The sequence below is a fragment of the Balaenoptera physalus genome (assembly GCF_965194825.1).
Source record: "Balaenoptera physalus genome assembly, chromosome: 11".
Classification (NCBI taxonomy): domain Eukaryota; kingdom Metazoa; phylum Chordata; class Mammalia; order Artiodactyla; family Balaenopteridae; genus Balaenoptera; species Balaenoptera physalus.
Window position 1 is genome coordinate 92935684 of NC_138896.1, and position 19075 is coordinate 92954758.

Below are 19075 nucleotides of genomic sequence, written 5' to 3' on the forward strand. Positions count from 1 at the left end.
GAACCCAGGGCATAACTTGGAAGAACCTGGGCTAGAGTCCGCCTTAGACCCACCAAGCCTCTTTGGAGGTTCTTAGAGATGATTTGAACATTGGCTTTGCAGGCAGAGAGACCCGCGTTTGAATCCCTTCTCTCCAATTCGCAGCTGTAAGACCTTGGGAAAGTTACAACACCTCTCTGTACTTCAGATACCTCTGCTATAAAATGAGGCTAGAACATAGACTCGTAGAGATGATGTGAGTACAGCATGAAATTATGCATGTAAAGCTCTAACAACATACCTGGCAAGCTGTCAGTGTTCGTTGTGTTGGAGACGTCACCGCAGGAGCCACAGAAGCATCGTTACTGTGGTTTTCCTTAGTTCTCACCTGCTTTGTCAACAATTCCCCTTTCTCCCTCTCCCTCTCCGTCTTTCTCTACCGATTTCTATCTCCTCCTTCTCCCCCTACACGTCCCTCTCCCTGTATCTTTTTCTGCCACTTTCTCTCCTCTTCCTAGTTCCTATTTTAAAAGAATTTTCTCTTTTAGAGAGCGTCCATCCCACTTAACTCGTTTAATCTACACCACGAACTCCGAAGAACACGACTCACAGAGATTAAGCAATATGTCTTATAATCATGCATTTTACAATTACCAAAACCCAGAACGTCTGACTCTTAAACACTGTTAGTGCCTGTAATTGAAGAATTGCAATGCCTCTGTACTTTCCCCTCTTTCATTTTCTCACTTTTCTCCTTACACTTAATCGAGGTCCTCTTTTCTGTCTTTTTTCTTTCTCTTCCTTGTATTTCCCCTCTTTACTCTATGCTGGTCATACTCTCCCAATGTCTCTCTCACTAGTCTCCCTCCTCCCATGCATATTTCCTTGGCCTTCCTTCCCTCTCATTTTATTTCCTGTTATTCCACCAGTAACTAGAATAGTCCAGGAAATGTTTTTATTTCCTGGGTTTAAGTATCAGTGGAAGATGGGTGAAAGTCATCTCTGGGGACAGTGGACCAGATAACCTCAAAAGCCTTTTCAACCTCCAATTTTTTATGAGTCTTGAAAATTAATTAAGACTCATTAAAGCATATTAACAGGAGTAAATAAAATAAAAAATTCAAAATAAAAATCATTCAGCTTAAATCTAGGAGTTTTGATAAAGACAAAGACGTTACGTGTAAAACAGTTTAAAGACCACTCTTTACACATTCATCCATTCCTTGGGTGGCAGAGGAATTAACTGAATTGACTGAATACTCACTGTGTGCCAGCACTGCACCGTATCCTTTATAATGATCTCATTTCCCCATTCTGACAGCTCCATGAACTAGGCTTTATATATCCCCATGATTTGCACAGGATTACACAGCTAGTGAGTGGTGCCATGGAAAATGAAACCCAAGTGAGTCTGATTACTGAGCCCAAGCTCTAAAATACTATAGAGCTGCCTCCCTTTAATATTACCACATACCCAACTTTTTTCCCATTGAAAGCACAAGTCTTGCTGCTTTAGAACATATTGGGCCTTATAAATAATAGGCACTCAATAATGAAAATGAATTGATACAAACTTGGAAATAGTAAAGCTCTCAAAAGGTCCCTTGAGATAGACCTTTGGCTGGATCATTCCAAATTAGCTTCTCTAAAAAGAATCTTTACATTTACCATGGGACCTCATTCCTGGAGGTCACAAGCATTAATATTTTTAAATTATTAAAAGCTATGCATGAGGAAAGTCTGTTTGAAAGCACTTTACAAAGTAGAGCTATGCATTTCCTGGATGTTTTATACTTTGTTTGGCAACACACACACACACACAAGATTGCAACACAGAAAGACTATATGGTACATTGCTGCTGTTATTTATTTATTTATATGAAATATATATTGCATTTGCTATATCATAAAATACTGGTATATATGTAACAGGGATTTGTTTACTTGGATTTCTAATTAGTGGTAAATTACACAAGTTAGAAGCTCATTCTCTTTTTTAAAAAACAGAATACCACAGATAAAGTTCCCTTGACTGCTGTCCAACTTCGGTCTTTTCTTCTGCTTCCCCAAGAGTAATCCCTCTAGCCACTCTTGCAGAGCTTTTTATATTTCTATGTACATATTTCTAGGTACCCTGTTACTTTATATCTGTATGTGCATGGGTACATTATCACACTATAAATGTAAATCTGCAACATTATTTTATTATTTTTCTTGGGTACTTTTTTAGGCATATCAATATCGATTCAAAGATCCAGTTGAGTTCCTGTTTCTAGATACAGACATTGCTTGAAAATAAACAAATCATTTCAACGTTTCATTTTAACTCTGCTTTAGAGGGAAAACAAACAAGAATGAAAATTTTCATCATTTTTGAGCATTTGAAGTTGCTGTATTTATTTATTTTTGTTTGTTTTTCCATTTTCTTAAGGCTTACTTTTGGATGGCCTTTCACTACTTTAAAAATAGTTTTTTCTGTGGCCAATTTATTGAGGACAAGCATATAACCTGGCATCTCCAATTATATTAAATTAGCCCCTCTTCTGGTCTAACAAACTTGATTGTGATTCACAAGGCTCAAGATTAAATGTCAAATTTTTAAAAATTTTTTCCATAAACAATTCCAGTTTCAACCCTATTACAAAGTGCTACTATTAGGAGTCTTTTAATGAAGTGCTCCTAGCTTCCAGAAGGTGGCAGGCATTTAGGCAAGTAAGACAATGTTATCTTAAAGAACGTACTTTTAACCTATGTTGGAAATAGCTTCCTGAATAAGCTGTTTATAACTCTAGTTCATTCTCTGAGCCATTTTGGGGAGATGGTGGGATCTTACATAGAACCTGAAAACTACACCTTAACCACTGTTATTTTTTTAGAATACATCTTTTCAGACTCAGTCTATTCATAAAATTCATAAAAAGTATCTTTCTATTCATAAAAAGTACAGAACGATTTTAAACAAAAATGGAATCATACTCTTCTTTTCACTTTTTCCACCTAAATTAGCATTATAATATTTCAATTTGACTACTTTTTTGTCAAGAATATTATAGCATAATTATACCCTTCTTATTTATCACTGTTAGTAGTGTTAATTCTTAAGAAGTGAACAAGGTGATGATTCATTTTGAGAGAGGAAAAAAATGAAACCAATAGTAAAATCATAAGCACAGATCACAAAACTAGAATAAAAATACAAAAGTTGGAATACAAACTAGATAGCACATTTTGAAGTTTGAAAAACAACTATCCTTTTATATACAATGGGACTAGATATCCTAAGTTTTGCAATTCTGAGTTATAAACTAACTCTAAGAGGGCTTGGATGAATTCATGGATAACTTACAGATAAATACTGGATTGTAAAAGAGGATTAAGGGATGGTCCCAACAGGATACAGACAGAGCAGACCATTAATCTAACACTGGTGATGCTTCCAAAGTTTTTTAAACCCCTTTATAGTTAAGCACAACTACTTTTGATCCTTGCACCAATCCGTCAGCCCATTCAAATTACAGTTGTTAAAAGGGCACAGTGTTAGCAATAATATAGCACAGTCATGGGTATTTCTGGTAGGATTTAGCCTGATTCCAATTGTATACAAGCTCAGTAAAGTTCTGAAGAAAATCTAAAACAGTTACAGCTGATCCCAGGGTATTTTTGTTTTGTTTTGTTTCGGACATTTTTGTGCAGTGTGTAGCTAAGGGCTTAGCAACATATATTTCAAGATGCTAGTCCCATCCCATTAGATGAAATGCAGATCACAGGGGAATGCTAACCAAACTGCATTTTGAACTTCCTTCATTGTTGTTTTTTTTTTTTGGTCGCCCTGTGCAGCATTGCGCGATCTTTGTTCCCCCACCAAGGATCGAACCCGCACCCTCTGAAGTGAGAGCCTGGAGTGCCAACCACTGGACCTCCCGGGAAGTCCCATGAACTTCCTTCATTGTTTAATGTTGTATATCTAAAAGACATCTACAGAAGGTACCGTTTTGATGCCCTGCCCAGATGTTCTTTATGGAACCGGGGAGCCCATCTGTCACTGGCTGCAAACATTGGGGATGACCTCTTCTCCAAAGACTTTCTCTAGTCCAGGGTTTCTCCACCTCAGGTATCTGGAGCCAGATAATTCTTTGCCGTGGGGGACCCACCTGTGCATTGTGAGATGTTTAGCAGCATCCCTGGCCTCTTACTTCTCAATGCCAACACCAGCCCTGCTATGGTGAGAACCACAAATACCTCCAGACTTTGCCAAGGAGACAAAATTGTCCACAGTTGAGAATGACTGCCCTAGATTGATGGGAGGCTCCTGGAAGTAATTACCACCACAACCGTGAGGACCGGTATGGGGTACAGAAGACTGCCTTAAAGGGCAGATGACTCTGGTGTGGCTTATGCTCCAGAGTTCCTTAAGGGATAGGGCCAAGGGTAGATTTTCCCTGCCCACATCTTTGCTCAGCGCTTCCCCTTTCCCTGTCCTTCACTTCCTCCTTTGCAGGTTTCCCCTGATAACACCCCACAATAAATCCCATGCATCCGAATCTTTGTCTCAGGTTCTCATTCTAGGGACTAGGTTGAAGGTACCTGACCTATGTGCACATCTTGAGGAACCCCTTAACATTCCTTACAGTCCCTCAAAACTACTGGAGAAAAGTATCTACAATATCTATGGAGAATACATGACACAAGTTTTTATGTTACTTTTTTAAAAGCTCTTATAATCCTGTTATCCTTAACATAACTAATCTTTTCCTTAATTCATAGTGAACATGTTTTTAGTCTGTCACGCACAAATACTTTCTACCCAGCTCTTTTGGCATCAAAGATTGTGGTGGGATTGTAAATCGGTACAACCACCTTAAAAAATTATTTGGCAGTATCTACTAAAGCTAAACATATGTATGCCCTAGCATCCTACAATTCCTCTCTTTGATACATAACAGAAATGAGTGGTAATCGTCCATTAAGAGACATGTACAGGAATGCTCATAGATGCATTATTCATAACAGCCCAAACTGGATACAATTCAAATGCCCATCAGGAGTAGAATAGACAAATTGTGGTATATTCACTCAATATTGCTAAACGGAAGTAAGAAAGAATGGACTAAAGCTATACACAACATGCATGAATCGCATAGGCAAGTTAAGTCAAAAAGACCAGATCCAAAAGACGATGTGGTATATATACAATGGAATATGACTGAGCCATAAAAAAGAATGAAATAATGCCATTTGCAGCAACATGAATGGACCTAGAGATTATCACACTAAGTGAAGCAAGTCAGACAAAGACACATACACGACATCACTTATACGTGGAATCTAAAAAACTGATACAAATGAACTTATTGACAAAACAGAAATAGACTCACATAGAAAACAAACTTAGGGTTAACAAAGAGGAAAGTGGGGGGGATAAATTAGGAGTTTGGAATTAACAGATACACACTATTATGTATAAAACAGATAAAAAACAAGGACCTACTGTATAGCACAGGGAACTATATTCAATATCTTGCAATAACCTATAATAGAAAAGAATCTGAAAAAAGCGTATGTATAAATATATCTATATGTTCAAATATATGTATATATTTGAATCACTCTGCTATACACCTGAAACTAACACAACATTGTAAATCAACAATACTTCAATTTTTTAAAAATAGTGAAAAAAAATTTTTAAATCCAAAAAACAGATACCCTCTGCCTTTCTAAGTAATAAAATCGCTCAGATAAGAGAGTTATTAAAGAACATTTATATGTCAGGAAAAAAAAGACCAGATTCAAAAGAGTTCATACTAGACATTTCCATTTACATGAAGTTCAGAAACAGGCAAAACAATCTATGGTTATAGATGTGAGAATAATGATTACTTTTGTGGGGATGGTTATTGACTGGGAAGAGGCATGAGGAAGCCTGCTGGGTGAGAAATATTTACTCTATATCTTGATTGGGGTGGGAATTATGTGGATATATACTACGTAAAATTCATAGAGCCACACACATATTTAAGATTGGGCACCTTACTGTATGTAATTAATCAATATATAATAAAAGAAATTCTGTGCATGACTAGAAAACAATAAGAAGAGCTGACTCACCCCTGGATGCTGGGAGTATAGGCTGCTGATGGCTCACAGCCGTGTCCCTCACAGGGCATTGCCCTTGACTGCAGAAAACTGCCTTGTCCAAAGTTACCCACCTCCAAAAGGCTAATGCAGGATACAAAGGTCCGGCTCGCTGCCTCAGATGGGACAACTCTGAAAGCCATCTTGGCTCCAAAGCTCCCTGCAGGATTGGCAGAGGCCTTGGTTGCAATGGCACTGTGGGCCTCTGTCCAGAGTCACTTTCTCTTTACAGGTATATCTCCCAAGGCATCCCTCCTAAAATCACCTTCACTTAATGGTCCTCCTTAGAGTCTGTTTCCAGGAGCCCCAATCTAAGATGCCGTCTGTGCTACAGGTCCACTCTTCCAAATAGAGTGGAATGCCCACCTTGCTTTCAATATCGAAATTCCTAAAATTAACTCAACAGCCTACTTCTTGATTTTTCTGCAGTGTCATTTCCTGGCATTTCTTCACCAAGGGGTCTTGAAGCCATGATTTTTCCTATATTTAAAAAAAACTGTTGCCAAGACTCTCTTTCTTCCTGAATGCCTTTTGATTATTGCAGCCACGCAGAAGAAAACCAGCCTTTTGGAGAAAATACTAAGCAAAACTATGAGCTCTAAGGAGGAGAAAAATAGGTCCCTGTGCAATTTGAAACAATTTCTGTTGGTTATGTGTATTGTAAACTCATTTTAAGTACTTCTCTGTAAAACTGAAATAGCATAACTGGATTATTTTACGTTATTTTCCCAGAATAGTTCACATTAGTCACTTTTTTCCTAAATAAGAATAAATCCTTTCAACTAGAGGCCATAGTATTTGAAATGTAGGTAGTAATTATGTCATTGTCAATGGTACATAATGAAGACCTAGCCTTGAATCCTCTCCTAATCTTCTCCCTTGGCTTTGCTCCATTCTGCACTCTGGTTTTTGCATAGTTTCTAAGTGTTCATTCATCCCTCAATTTATTTACACTTCTTCTCCTACCTTGACATTTTCTTCGTTTCAAATCAGTATTTTTTCCTTATGGGTTTTGTTTATTTACACTTGCTTTTCTTGGTCATCTCAGTATTTAACAACCTTTTTATTGTGATTTTTTAAGTCATAGTTTGGAGCCAATTAGATGTCTTCTTTCTTTATATGAGACATGAAGAAATAAGAAAATTTAAACTTACGTCTTCACGGCATCAGACGTCTCCAGCCAATTGGACAGAGCCTGCTGCCTTCATTATCATAGTTTATGGAATTTTTTTTCACCCTGGAAAATAGTGCTTGGGTTCTTTCCTTTTCCTCTGGGCAATACTGTCCCCAAGTTATCATAAATTTATGGTATAAATTTAATCAACAATAATAGCTGGTATTTATTGGTCACTTATTACATAGGAGCCATTTTTCCAAGTGATTTGCAAACAATGTCATTATTTCAGCTCTAGGAGGAAACAGCCGTTATATCACCAGCACCCTCATTTTATAGATGAGGAAGCTTGGACTTAAAGAGGTTGAATGACTGCCTGGGTCTCATGGCTTATGAGTAGCACAGCCAGGATTGGGACCCCTGAGCTTATCCCGCCTCTAGTCCAACATCTATAAAACACATGTTTCTGTTCTTGATGATCTGGGAAGAGGAGAGAGAGGAGATAATACAAGATGAAAGAAATGATCTCTAACTTCAAATAATTTAGACTTTAGCTATGAAAATAAAACACAGAAGGATTAGCAGTTGTGGTAGCCAATTTCCAAAGCTGTGTCTTCCCACAATGAGCCACTACTCCCGGTAATCACACCCTTGTGTGGTCCCTTTGCACAGTGAATCTGGGTTGGCCCTGTGGAGCCAACAGAATGCAGCAGAGGTGACACTGCATGACTTCTGAGAGCCAGGTCATAAAAAAACCTTGCCACTTCCAACTGCACTATTGAAATGCATGCTCTGAAGGAAGCCAGCCACAGTGCAAGAAATCCAGCTACTCCTGAGACCACCAGGCTGTGGGGAAGCCCAAACTGCCACATGGAGAGGTTGTGTGGCCGGCCCTAGCTGCCTCCGCCATCCCAGCCCAGGCACCATTCCCAAGAGTGAAGAAGTCACCTTGGACATTCAAGTCTCAGCAGATGTCACATGAAGAAGAACAGAGGAATCTCACTGTCAGCCAGAAACACAGCTCTAGGCTTATGGCTCCATCCCACCCACCTCTAGGATCTGAGCCACCCCAGCTGAGGCCCCAGTTACATCAGAAGAGAGACAAGCCATCCCCGCTGTGCTTGCCCTACTTTCTAACTCGCAAAATTGTCAGCCTAAGAAAATGACTGTTGTTTCACATTGGTAGGTCTGGGGGAGGTTTGCAATGCAGCAATGTATAAATGGAATAGCAATGAAAGACAATACAGTGTAGAAATTCAGTCAGAGAGATCCAGAAATAGAGAAATGCATGGGGGTTGGAACAATTAGAAAACTCTCATTTCTGATAAGTCTGGGGCCTGAGCAAAGGCTCCCGGGAGAAAAATTACAGATAAATGGGGTGGAACCAGGTCACCTTATCTGATGTGGAGGATACAAAAACTGAAGCAACAAGCATTAGGATTGGAAAACAGGTTGGGGCAAATTGATAAGGGCGGTGAACGCCAAGGAAGGTAATTTTGCAGCTGAACAGGACTATAAAAACCATCTAGTACAATCCACTTTTTTTTTTTAAGATAAATTGAAACTCAGAGAAATGAAGTGATTGGGGGACGATCACATAGCAAGTTGGTAGCAAAAGTTAATAAGGCTAAGACTTAGTTTCTTTTCTCCAGGAGCCCACAGTTGGCTAAGGAAATAGAATCATGATTCTGTGCCTAAATCTAGATGAGCTTTCTCTCCTGGCATCAAAAATACCACGGTGGATTTCCATGGTGGTGCAGTGGTTAAGAATCCACCTGCCAGTGCAGGGGATATGGCTTCGAGCCCTGGTCTGGGAAGATCCCCCATGCCGCGGAGCAACTAAGCCTGTGCGCCACAACTTCTGAGCCTGCGCTCAAGAGCCCGTGCGCCACAACTATGGAGCTTGCATGTCACAACTACTGAAGCCCGTGCGCCTAGAGCCCCTGCTCCACAACAAAGAGTAGCCCCCGCTCACCGCAACTAGAGAAAGCCTGCATGCAGCAACGGAAGACCCAACGCAGACATAAACAAACAAACAAACAAACAAATTAACTAATTAATTTTTAAAAAAACCAAACACCATGGTATATCCATCCTTAATATCTGGTAAATATCTGGACAGATCCTGTAGTGTTTAATGCCAGATTCTTTCCTTTGTAGTTGTAAAGTCTCTAATCATTCTTTCCTCATCCTCTCCTTCCACGTTAAAACCAAACCAAAACAAAACCTCTAAACCTTTTAGGCTCTGAATTTTCACCAAATTCTCCATTAAGTTTTTAAAAAAACTTTATTGAGGCATAAATTACATTTAATAAAATTCACTCTGTTTTAAGTGTACTGGTCAGCGATTTTTTCTACTGAGTTGTGCAATCATCACTTTAATCTAGTTCCAGAATATTCCCATCCCTCCCAACAAAATCTCTCTGCATTTACAATTAATCTTTCTTCCTGCTTTGAGTTGCAGGTCGCAAATAATTTACATTTTTTTCTCTATAGATTTGCCTTTCTGGACATTTCAGGTAAATTGGACCATACAATAAGTGGTCCTTTGTGTCTGGCTTCCTTCACATAGCATAATGTTCTTGAGGTTCATCCACGCTGTAACGTGAATCAGTAGTTAATTTTCTTTTGTTGCTGAATACTATTCCATTGTATGGATATGCCATATTTGTTTATCCATTAACCAGTTAGTGGACATTTGGCTTGGTTCCACTTTTGGGCTATCGTGAATAAAGCTGCTTCCACTAATTTTTAAAAGTGGTAAGGATTGCTTAGTATAGAGAAGTCTCACAGAAGTTTTGGGAGTTTTGTGGAGATTGTTTATTTAAATTAAAAAATACAGGAAAACATAAAGAAGAATATAAATTCACCATTAACCAGACTATTAATGTTCTACACTTTTTTGCTAAATATATAGATTTTTCTTATAATAAGACTAAACTGTACTTACTTTTTTGATAGCTTATTTTTTTTTAAGATTTTTTTTTGATGTGGACCATTTTTAAAGTCTTTTATTGAATTTGTTACAATATTGCTTTTTGTTTTGGCTTGTTGGCCTTAAGGCATGTGGGATCTTAGCTCCCCAACCAGGGATCGAACCTGTACCCCCTGCATTAGAAGGTGAAGTCCTAACCACTGGACAGCCAGGGAAGTCCCTTGATAGCTTATTTTTAAATTAATGTTGTCATGAATAACCTTTCTATGTGAATTACATTGTATTGAATTGAGGTACCACAATTTATCTGAGCTCAATGATTAGGTAATTCAGTTACATCCAATTTGCTGGCTGTTATAAACAACAATGACTTTGGCTATGCTCACAAAAGCTGTCTCCAAACTAAATTCATAAAACTATTTACTTCTGTGTTCTTTCAGCTCTTTTATGGTTTATTGTTTATATTCAACTTTTTATTTCTTCCTGATGGTATTTTGGCATTTGTTTACCCCAAAGTCATCCTTCCACACTGACTTAAAAAGCATTCTTTAATTCACAGCACAGATGGATATTATCCAGAATCATTTCTTAGGTTTCTACTCTATTTCATCAAGTGATTTAAGTGCCAATAACATCCTGCCGTAATCAGAGCTGACTAGAGCATGATAATACATAGCAGCATTAGTCTTCCTTCAATGTTATCTTGTTTCTTTTTGTGCAGTTCCCCAACAAAAAATCCTCAGAAGTCTAATTTTAGTTAATATGTGTATCCTGGAAATTTAGATAAAATTCAGACATTTTAATAGCAAAATTGTTTTCTGAGTTCACCAAGAGAACTCCTGGTTGAAGAGACCTTGGGGTTACTTATTAGGAATCCATGTATCAATAGCCCCCTCTTGTCCCTCTTTGTCTATCATCTTCTACTCCCCCCACATAACCACCACGTTCTATTCAGATGGGAGTTCTGCACTCCTTCTCCTGTCCCTGTGATGAGATGGTCATGAACTGTGAGTCAGGCTGTTCTCAAAAGTAGATGGATCTGGGCTTCCTTGGTGGCGCAGTGGTTGAGAATCCGCCTGCCAGTGCAGGGGACACAGGTTCGAGCCCTGGTCTGGGAAGATCCCACATGCCGCGGAGCTACGAGGCCCGTGAGCCACAACTACTGAGCCTGCGCGTCTGGAGCCTGTGCTCCGCAACAAGAGAGGCCGCGATAGTGAGAGGCCCGCGCACCGCGATGAAGAGTGGCCCCCCGCTTGCCACAACTAGAGAAGCCCTCGCACAGAAACGAAGACCCAACACAGCCATAAATAAACTAATTAATTAAAAAAAAAAAAGTAGATGGATCTTAAAACCCTAGTGTACCTACAAAGCACCAATACAATCCGTGTTAGGTATGAACTTTCAACTCAGGTACCAAAAAATGTAACTTTGATTTTTCCATATCTGAATTTAATTTCTCTCTCTAGCAGCAGTGTGCCTGTCAATTTATGGTAAACTCAGTCACTTCAGAGCTTTTCTTTAATCTCTTCGGGGTAAACTCAAGGGGTTAAGGTTTTTCTCTGCCTCCCTAATTCACCCCAAGGTGTCATTTTATTTCTAGGAAGTTTTTCAAACATCATGGAACTGAGTAGAGTGGGGTGGGTCTGAGAGGGCATCTGATGCTTGGAGTCATTTCTGTTACACAGACACGTGCAGGAATGCCCAGTCCTGTGTGATCCTCAGTCATGGTCGTCTCTCCATACTACCATCTACGGAGACATCCAAAGTCCTATGTCATAGCTGTACAGTCCGTTCCAGTTTCCGCTGAGAAATCCCCTCATCAGCGCAAGGACGTTTATTGTCCTCAAACCACAGGTAGAGTGGCTCCTGCTGGGCCCCATGTTTTATTGAGACCCACTGTGGCCCTTGCCAGGCAGTGCCCATCCAGAGCCCTGGGCCCTCCTCCTTCTAGAACACACTCTGGATAGCCAAGACTCTGTGATTCCTTATCTAAATGCTCCTGAGCCCATCTCCAGGGTTGGTGCAGGCCTCTTTCCTGAGTGGTCCTTCTGAGGGCAAACTGCCCCTAGTGTACACGCCCTTGGACCTGAGCGTGGCCAAAGGGCAGCTGTTTGCAGGGGCGTGGACAAAGCTTAGACATATGGACAGGGGTGCCCATGCATGGGCCAGGGTGGAGGGAGGAGGGGAGGAGCTCAAGGCTGGGGCTGAGTACTTGCTCTCTATCATCCCCAGGCATACATGTAGAAATCTTAAAGTTCCTCCTGGACTTCAAGGTTGTTATCAAAACATATTTGCCGTGCAGGAGCATAGAACATATGTCATTTGACAGTGGTTAGTTTGACTTATAACTTGTAAATAGTTAAGCATATGGTAGGTGGGTCTCCATTTTTTTTAAATTTTTATTTAATATCGGAGTACAGTCAATTAACAATGTTGTGTTAGTTTCAGGTGTACAGCAAAGTGATTCAGTTATACATATACATGTATCTATTCTTTTTCAAATTATTTTCCCATTTAGGTTATTACAGAATATTGAGCAGAGTTCCCTGTGCTATAACGGTGGGTCTGCATTTTTACTCTTGCCCCAGACCCTGAGAATTCTAGGGATGGGCCTGATAAGATGGTATTGCTCAGCTGAGTGATGCTTTATATAGTCTGTGACTGTTATAGTCAGAGTGTCACTCTTTGGGGGACCCAGTTTATTCAAGTGTTCCCACTCCAACCTCATGCCTTGCTTGGTTGGGCTCTAGGTTTTATTTCCTATCCAAAGAAAAATTTGACTACAGTGCTGAATAATCTCTCAGGTTTCTTACTTTCTTGTAGTTTCTTGGCCTCAGAGATTTTCCTCATTTTCCCACCCACTCAGTTATGCTTATCAAAAGTTTATGCATCCTTGAAGGATACCAAATAAGATTTGAACCAATAAGGGACATTTAATCACTCTCGATTGGAAAAACAAGATTGTGCAGATGTTAATTTGTTGTAAGTTAATTTAAAAATTTGTCTTAATGCCAATAAAGTTGTTCTTTTAATTTTAGAATGAGACAAACTAGTTCTGAGTTCATATGGAAAAACAAATAAAAATAGCCTGGGAAGCTCTAAAACAATAGGACTCATTCTGATTGATATATAAGCATGTTTTAATGCTAAGTACATAAAATTGCACTCTCACACGGGAGACAGACAAGCAGAATGGAATAGAAAACCCAGAAATATCTCAAAATACACCTAGGAATGCAGTACATGACCAAGGTGACATCTCAAATTGATGGGGGAAAGATGGACTGTGCAGTACTGGTGTTGAGAAAACCATCTGAAAAAAAAAAAAAAAGTTGGGCCCATACTCACCCAGGATAAATGCCAAGTTAATCAAAGATTTACGTTTAAAAATGAAACTATATTTATTGATAAGGGTTCTTTATGCAGATTCTGGAGAATCCTACAAATCAATCAAAGGCAACTCAACAGAAAAATGAGCAAAAGACTGGAGCAGATATTTCATAAAAGACATAAACTAAGAGTCTAATTGGCCAATACATACATGAAAAGATGCTTAACTTCATTAGTCCTCAGGGAAATACAAATTAAAACCACAATACCACTACACACCCACCAGAGTGGTTAAAATGAAACAAAACAAACAAACAAAATGTTGGCAAAGATGTTTAGCAACCATGACTCTCATGCATTACTGGTAGGTGGGTAAGTTGATAAAATCACGTGGGAAAACTGTTGGGTAGCATCCACTAAAGGTAAGCTTATGCCTACTTTGTAGCACAGCAATTTCCATCCTAGTATATATCCGACACACATGCATTCATATGCTCACCAAAAGACAAACACAAAAATGTTCACAGTAGGTATCCAGTGGAAACATTTCCTTCCACCCCTGTCCTCCATCTGTTCTGGATTTCTTACTATGTAAGATAAAGATGTCTTTATTATTCAAGTCCTTGCTACTTAAAATGTTGGATCACCACTAGCAGCAGAAGCAATGTTTAACAGCTTATTAGAAATGCAGACTCTCAGGCCATGGCTCAGACACACTACCTTGATATCTACATTTTAACAAGACCTCCAGATAATTTGTCCACCCATTAAAGTTGGAAAAGCCATAGATTAAGCCACAGTTAGTCAGATATTCTCTTCCGTTCCTTCTAACTGATACAGACATAACCCCAAACCTCCTGTCCTGCCCATTGAGGTATTTATTGGCTACCTTCTTGTAGAGGTCATTTCACAGCCTTCTGTTTGCTCAAGCAACATATATACATTATACTCTGGGGGGCATGGTTAACAACACACACAGTAGAGTCAGAGTACTTGAGTGAAAAATCCCATACCTGCTTTTAAAAAGAATAGATTTTTTTTTAAGAGCAATTTTTTAGGTTCACTGCAAAATTGAAGGGAAACTACAGAGAATTCCAATACACGTACTGTCTCCTCTCATACACAGCCTCCTCCACCATCAACACCTCAGCACCAGAGGGGTACATTCATTCAATTGAAGAATATGAATTGACACATCATTATCACCCAAAGTCCACATCCAGCTGTGTGGATGCACTATAGTTTATTGATCCATCACCTGCTGAGGGACACCTTGGTTGCCTCCAAGTTTTCACAATTACTATTAAAGCTGCTATTAAAAATTACTAATAACTAATTAGTAATAACCTGCACTGAAGTGCAGGCTATTGTATAGATATAAGTTTTCAGCTACTTTGAATAAATACCAAGGAGTGTGACTGCTGGTTGTATGGTTAAGAGTGTGTTTCATTGTGTAAGAAACCGCCAAACTGTCTGTACCATTTTGCATTCCCACCAGCAATGCATGAGAGTCCCTGTTGGTCCCCATCCTCGTCAGCATTTGGTGGTGTCAGGCTACCAGATTTTGGCCATTCTGACAGGTGTGTAGTGGTATCTCACTGTTTGTTTTTTGGTTTTGTTTTTTAATATTTATTTATTTATTTGGCTGTGCCAGGTCTTAGTTGTGCCACATGGGATCTTCACTGCGGCATGCAGGGTCTTTAGCTGAGGCATGCAAGATCTTTTTCTAGTTGCAGCATGCAAACTCTTAGTTGCGGGATATGGGATCTAGTTCCCTGACCAGGAATCAAACCCGGGCCCCCTGCATTGGGAGCGCGGAGCGTTAGTCACTGAACCACCCTGGTGAAAGAACGTGGAGCATCTTTTCATTCGCTTACTGGCCATCTGTATATCACCTGTGGTGAAGCATCTATTAAGGTCTTTGGCCCATTTTTAAATCAGGTTGTTTGTTTTCTTATTGTTAAGTTTTAAGAGTTCTTTGCATGTTTTGCATAACAGTCTTTTGTCAGGTGTGTCTTTTGCCAATATTTTCTTCCAGTCTGTAGCTTGTCTTCCGAATCTCTTGACTTTTGTCTTTCACAGAACAGAAGTTTTTAATTATAATAAAATTCAGCTTATCAATCATTTCTTTCATGGATTGTGCCTTGGGTATTATATCTAAAAATTTGTTGCCATCCCTGAAGAGTTGTAAGCAAAGGAGAAATAGGATTCAGTTTATGTTTTTAAAAGATTATTCTGGTTTAAGGATTGGAAGAAGCCATGGGAAAAAGCAAGGAGATCAATTAGAAAGTTTCTAGGCCATAGTAGAGCCACTTATATAATTCAGAGTCGTGGGGGATGGAGTGGGAATAACTTATGTGAAATACTATGGGAACAAGGCCATTAGGAATTGGGCAAGGTTTGATCTTGTCAGGCAAACACTATTGACAATTCAGGAGAGAAGTGGAGAGATGCCGATTATGTCTTGGAGGCAGAGTCAACAGAACTTGCTGACTCTTTGGATATGGGAGGTGAGGGAAGCAGGCTTCTAAAACAGCTCCCAGTAATCCTGGTATTCAGGCCCTTGTGTAATCCTCTCCACCTGAGGGCAGAATGAATTTAATGCCTTGCTTGCAACAAGGAGAAGATGGCATAGTGATGGGATGTCACTTCCAAAAATAGATAATAAAAAACTGTTACCTCTCTCTTGATGGCATTCTCTCTCTGGCTCTTCTGATGTACTTACTCTGATAGAGAGAGCCACCTGGCAAGGCACTGAGGGCAGCCTCTGACCAAGAGCCAGCAAGGACCAGAAACCCTCAGTCCAATGACCTGAAACCCTTCTGACAACCATGTGAGTGAGCTTGGGAGCAGATCCTTCCCCAGTTGAGCCTTCAGATGAGACCACCACCCCCGGGCCAACACTTTGATTACAGCCTTTTGAGAGCCTGTGAAGCAGAGGACCCAGCTAAACTGTGCTGGATTCTTGACCCACAGAAAGCGTGAGGTTGTATGTGTATTATCTTAAGCCACCACACTGGGGGTAGTTTGTTATGCAACAACAGATAACTAATACAGGAGGTGAGAGGAAACAGAGAAACCAAGGATGGTTCCCACCTAATTTCTGGCTTGAGCAACTGAGTAGCTAGACAAGGGGAGAAACAGATTTCTGGGGTAGGGGGACAAATACACAAGCATTTGGTATATTTGACATCCAAGTGACAAACGGGATGACTCATAGATATGGTATCTGGAATCTTTTTTCCATGATGTTAGGTATCAGAATGGTAACCAAAACATGAATTTGGACTCAGGGGAAGGAGATAAATCAGGCCTTTCCTTTGTTTCAGCAAAGTTAAAGAAAACAGAGCCCTCTGTTTGGTCAAACCTAGTTGTTCCAAGTTCTACTTTGGTGTTTGAGGCCAAAACCTTAGCTGTTAGCCAAGTGTTACTTTGCCTTATTTTATTCTTATTGCACGTGTCTCCTTGAGGAACAGAGGAAGTGGCAAGACAGAGTTTGGGAATTCTTGCTTCACTGGGCCACATACTAACATAATAGTGGCCATTTCTAAACTTGGAAGGCCTGAACACCAGGCTTTAGCCTAGCCCAGTGTTTCTCCACAGTGCCCCCTTGTTGGCAGTTGGCCCAGGACAATTCTTTGTGCTGCTGGAGTGTCCTGAGCATTGTGGGAGGTCTAGTATGTGCCAGTAGAACTTGCCAGTTATTGTGACAACCCAAAACATCCTTCCCACAATTCCAAATGCATCCTAGCGGGACGATACCTCACCCTCAGTGGAAATCGATGGATTTTTTTTGTGCTCGTTCACCTGCAACATCTGCTGTGCACACCTTGAGCCTGCATCCTGCCATCTCTTAGGTGCCTACTTGGCCAGAGGTTCCAGGTGTTTAAATATTCTCATTCCTAGGACTTTAAATACAATGGGATCTCAAAGAATTAAAATGTAATGCTAATATGAGAACCATTCGGAATATACCTGAATTTTAGACGATTTATAAGGCAACATGGAATCCTGTAGAATCTCAGAGACATTGTCATAACTGCTGTTCCTTGTCCTGTGGCCAAGCAGAAAAGAGAGTTAATAGAATGCTGGCTGTCAGTTCATGGTGAATAATAAGAGGAGGTGCCCTCATGCTTCCCATTTATGATTGGCGATGCCCTGGAAGAAGAGTTGGGAAACTCTGGAAACTTGATCTGGCGATTGGATCTGGTGATTCACTAGGTTGTGAATATTACTCTATATCAAATCTATGTCAGAAAGAAAAAAATGTGCATTTATGTATATATGACAAGCTCTGTTTTATTGTACTAATTATCACAGAGCTTGTATTGGGCACCAATTGTGAGCCAGGCACTGTGCAAGTTTCTTCGAATGCTTTGTTTAATGTCCACACAACGGCTCTGCGGAGAGCAGCAATACAATCCCAGTTTGCACGTAAGGAAATTAAGGCTCAAGAAAGTAGTGCCACTTGCTCATGATCACCTAGCCTAGATGATGAGCGGCAGAGTCAGATTTCAAACCCAGACTCTAGAATTCACTCTGTAACTTGTTTAGACAACATGGATCTGTAGTGGTTATCCTACAGGTACCCACCAAGTGCCAGGCCCTGCATTGCTAAAACGGGACAGAGATGTTCCTGCCTGACTGGATGTATGGATAGGTGCACGAGTGCGTGGATAGATGGGTAAAAATAAATGATGGGGCAAAGGCATGGAATAATGAGAGAATCCGATGAAGAGAAGATGGAATGGGAGAGTAAGTGAATGAGTGACGGAATTGAGGACGTAAACGAGGGAATGGAACGGAGTGGGAGACAATGAATGAATGAACGAATCAATGAATGAGTGAATGAATGGATGAATGAGGAGGTGAGAGGTTTTTAGGCTGCCCTACCTGAAGACAGAGCGCCTGGCGGCTGGCGGGTGCGCGGACGGACGGGCGGCTACTCCACACAGTACGGTAGGCGCGGGCTGCCCCTCCTCGGGCCGGCTCACGCCTCCCCCTCCCTCCCCTTCTTCCTCCTCCGTCGCGCGCCCGCTCGCCCGTCAGCCGCCCGGACCCCAGTCCCCGGCGGGCTGGCTGAGGAGGCGGCCGTCGCGCGCCGCTGCCCTCGCCCCGCCGCCGCCGCCGCCGCCCGGCGCGCCGCGATGCGCAGAGGGGCCGCGCTGCCCAGGGGCCGCCGCCGCCGCCGCCGCCGCCGCCGCGCCACACCATGAAGCTCCGCAACAAGGCGGCGGCGCTGCTCCTGCTCGCGCTGGCCGCGCTCCTGCTCGCGGGGCTGTCCCTGCGCGCCCGCCGCGCCGCAGCCCCCGCGCCGCTCGCTCGCCCCGCGTCCGCCCCGCCGCGCCGCCCCACGCCGGCCCCCGCGCGCCTTCCGGGCCCGGGTGCCCTCCCGGGGGCCGGCCAGAGCGCTCGCCGGCGCCGGCCTCCGCGTCCGCGCCCCCGAGGCAGCCGTCGGGGCGCCGCGAGCCTGAAGAAGTTGGCGAGGTGAGTCGTGGCAGCCCCAGAATCCCATCCGCGGACCCGTGTCTCCCTCCTTCCACCCGTGTCCGGTCCAAGGGAGGCTGTGGGCCGGAGGGACA

The 19075-nt window shown here is 41.5% G+C and overlaps 1 protein-coding gene and 1 long non-coding RNA gene across 3 annotated transcripts in view; both read left to right on the top strand.

Annotated features, from left to right (window-relative positions):
* The first annotated feature begins 10 nt into the window (after positions 1–10).
* LOC309637573 lies at positions 11–9560 on the top strand. The gene is made up of 2 exons (XR_014250670.1): positions 11–1384; positions 3817–9560. It is a non-coding gene; the product is annotated as an uncharacterized lncRNA (long non-coding RNA).
* Positions 9561–18596: 9036 nt separating this feature from the next.
* The window catches only part of LOC309637454 (glucoside xylosyltransferase 2), a 151776-nt gene continuing 151297 nt past the window's right edge, over positions 18597–19075 (top strand). The window contains exon 1 of one of the 2 annotated variants that reach the window (XM_082412216.1): positions 18597–18980. In XM_082412216.1, coding sequence (XP_082268342.1) covers positions 18706–18980 — 275 coding nt within the window. In that variant the 5' untranslated portion in view covers positions 18597–18705. The remainder of the gene's footprint in view (positions 18981–19075) is intronic. The other variant, XM_082412213.1, reaches the window with a different exon arrangement.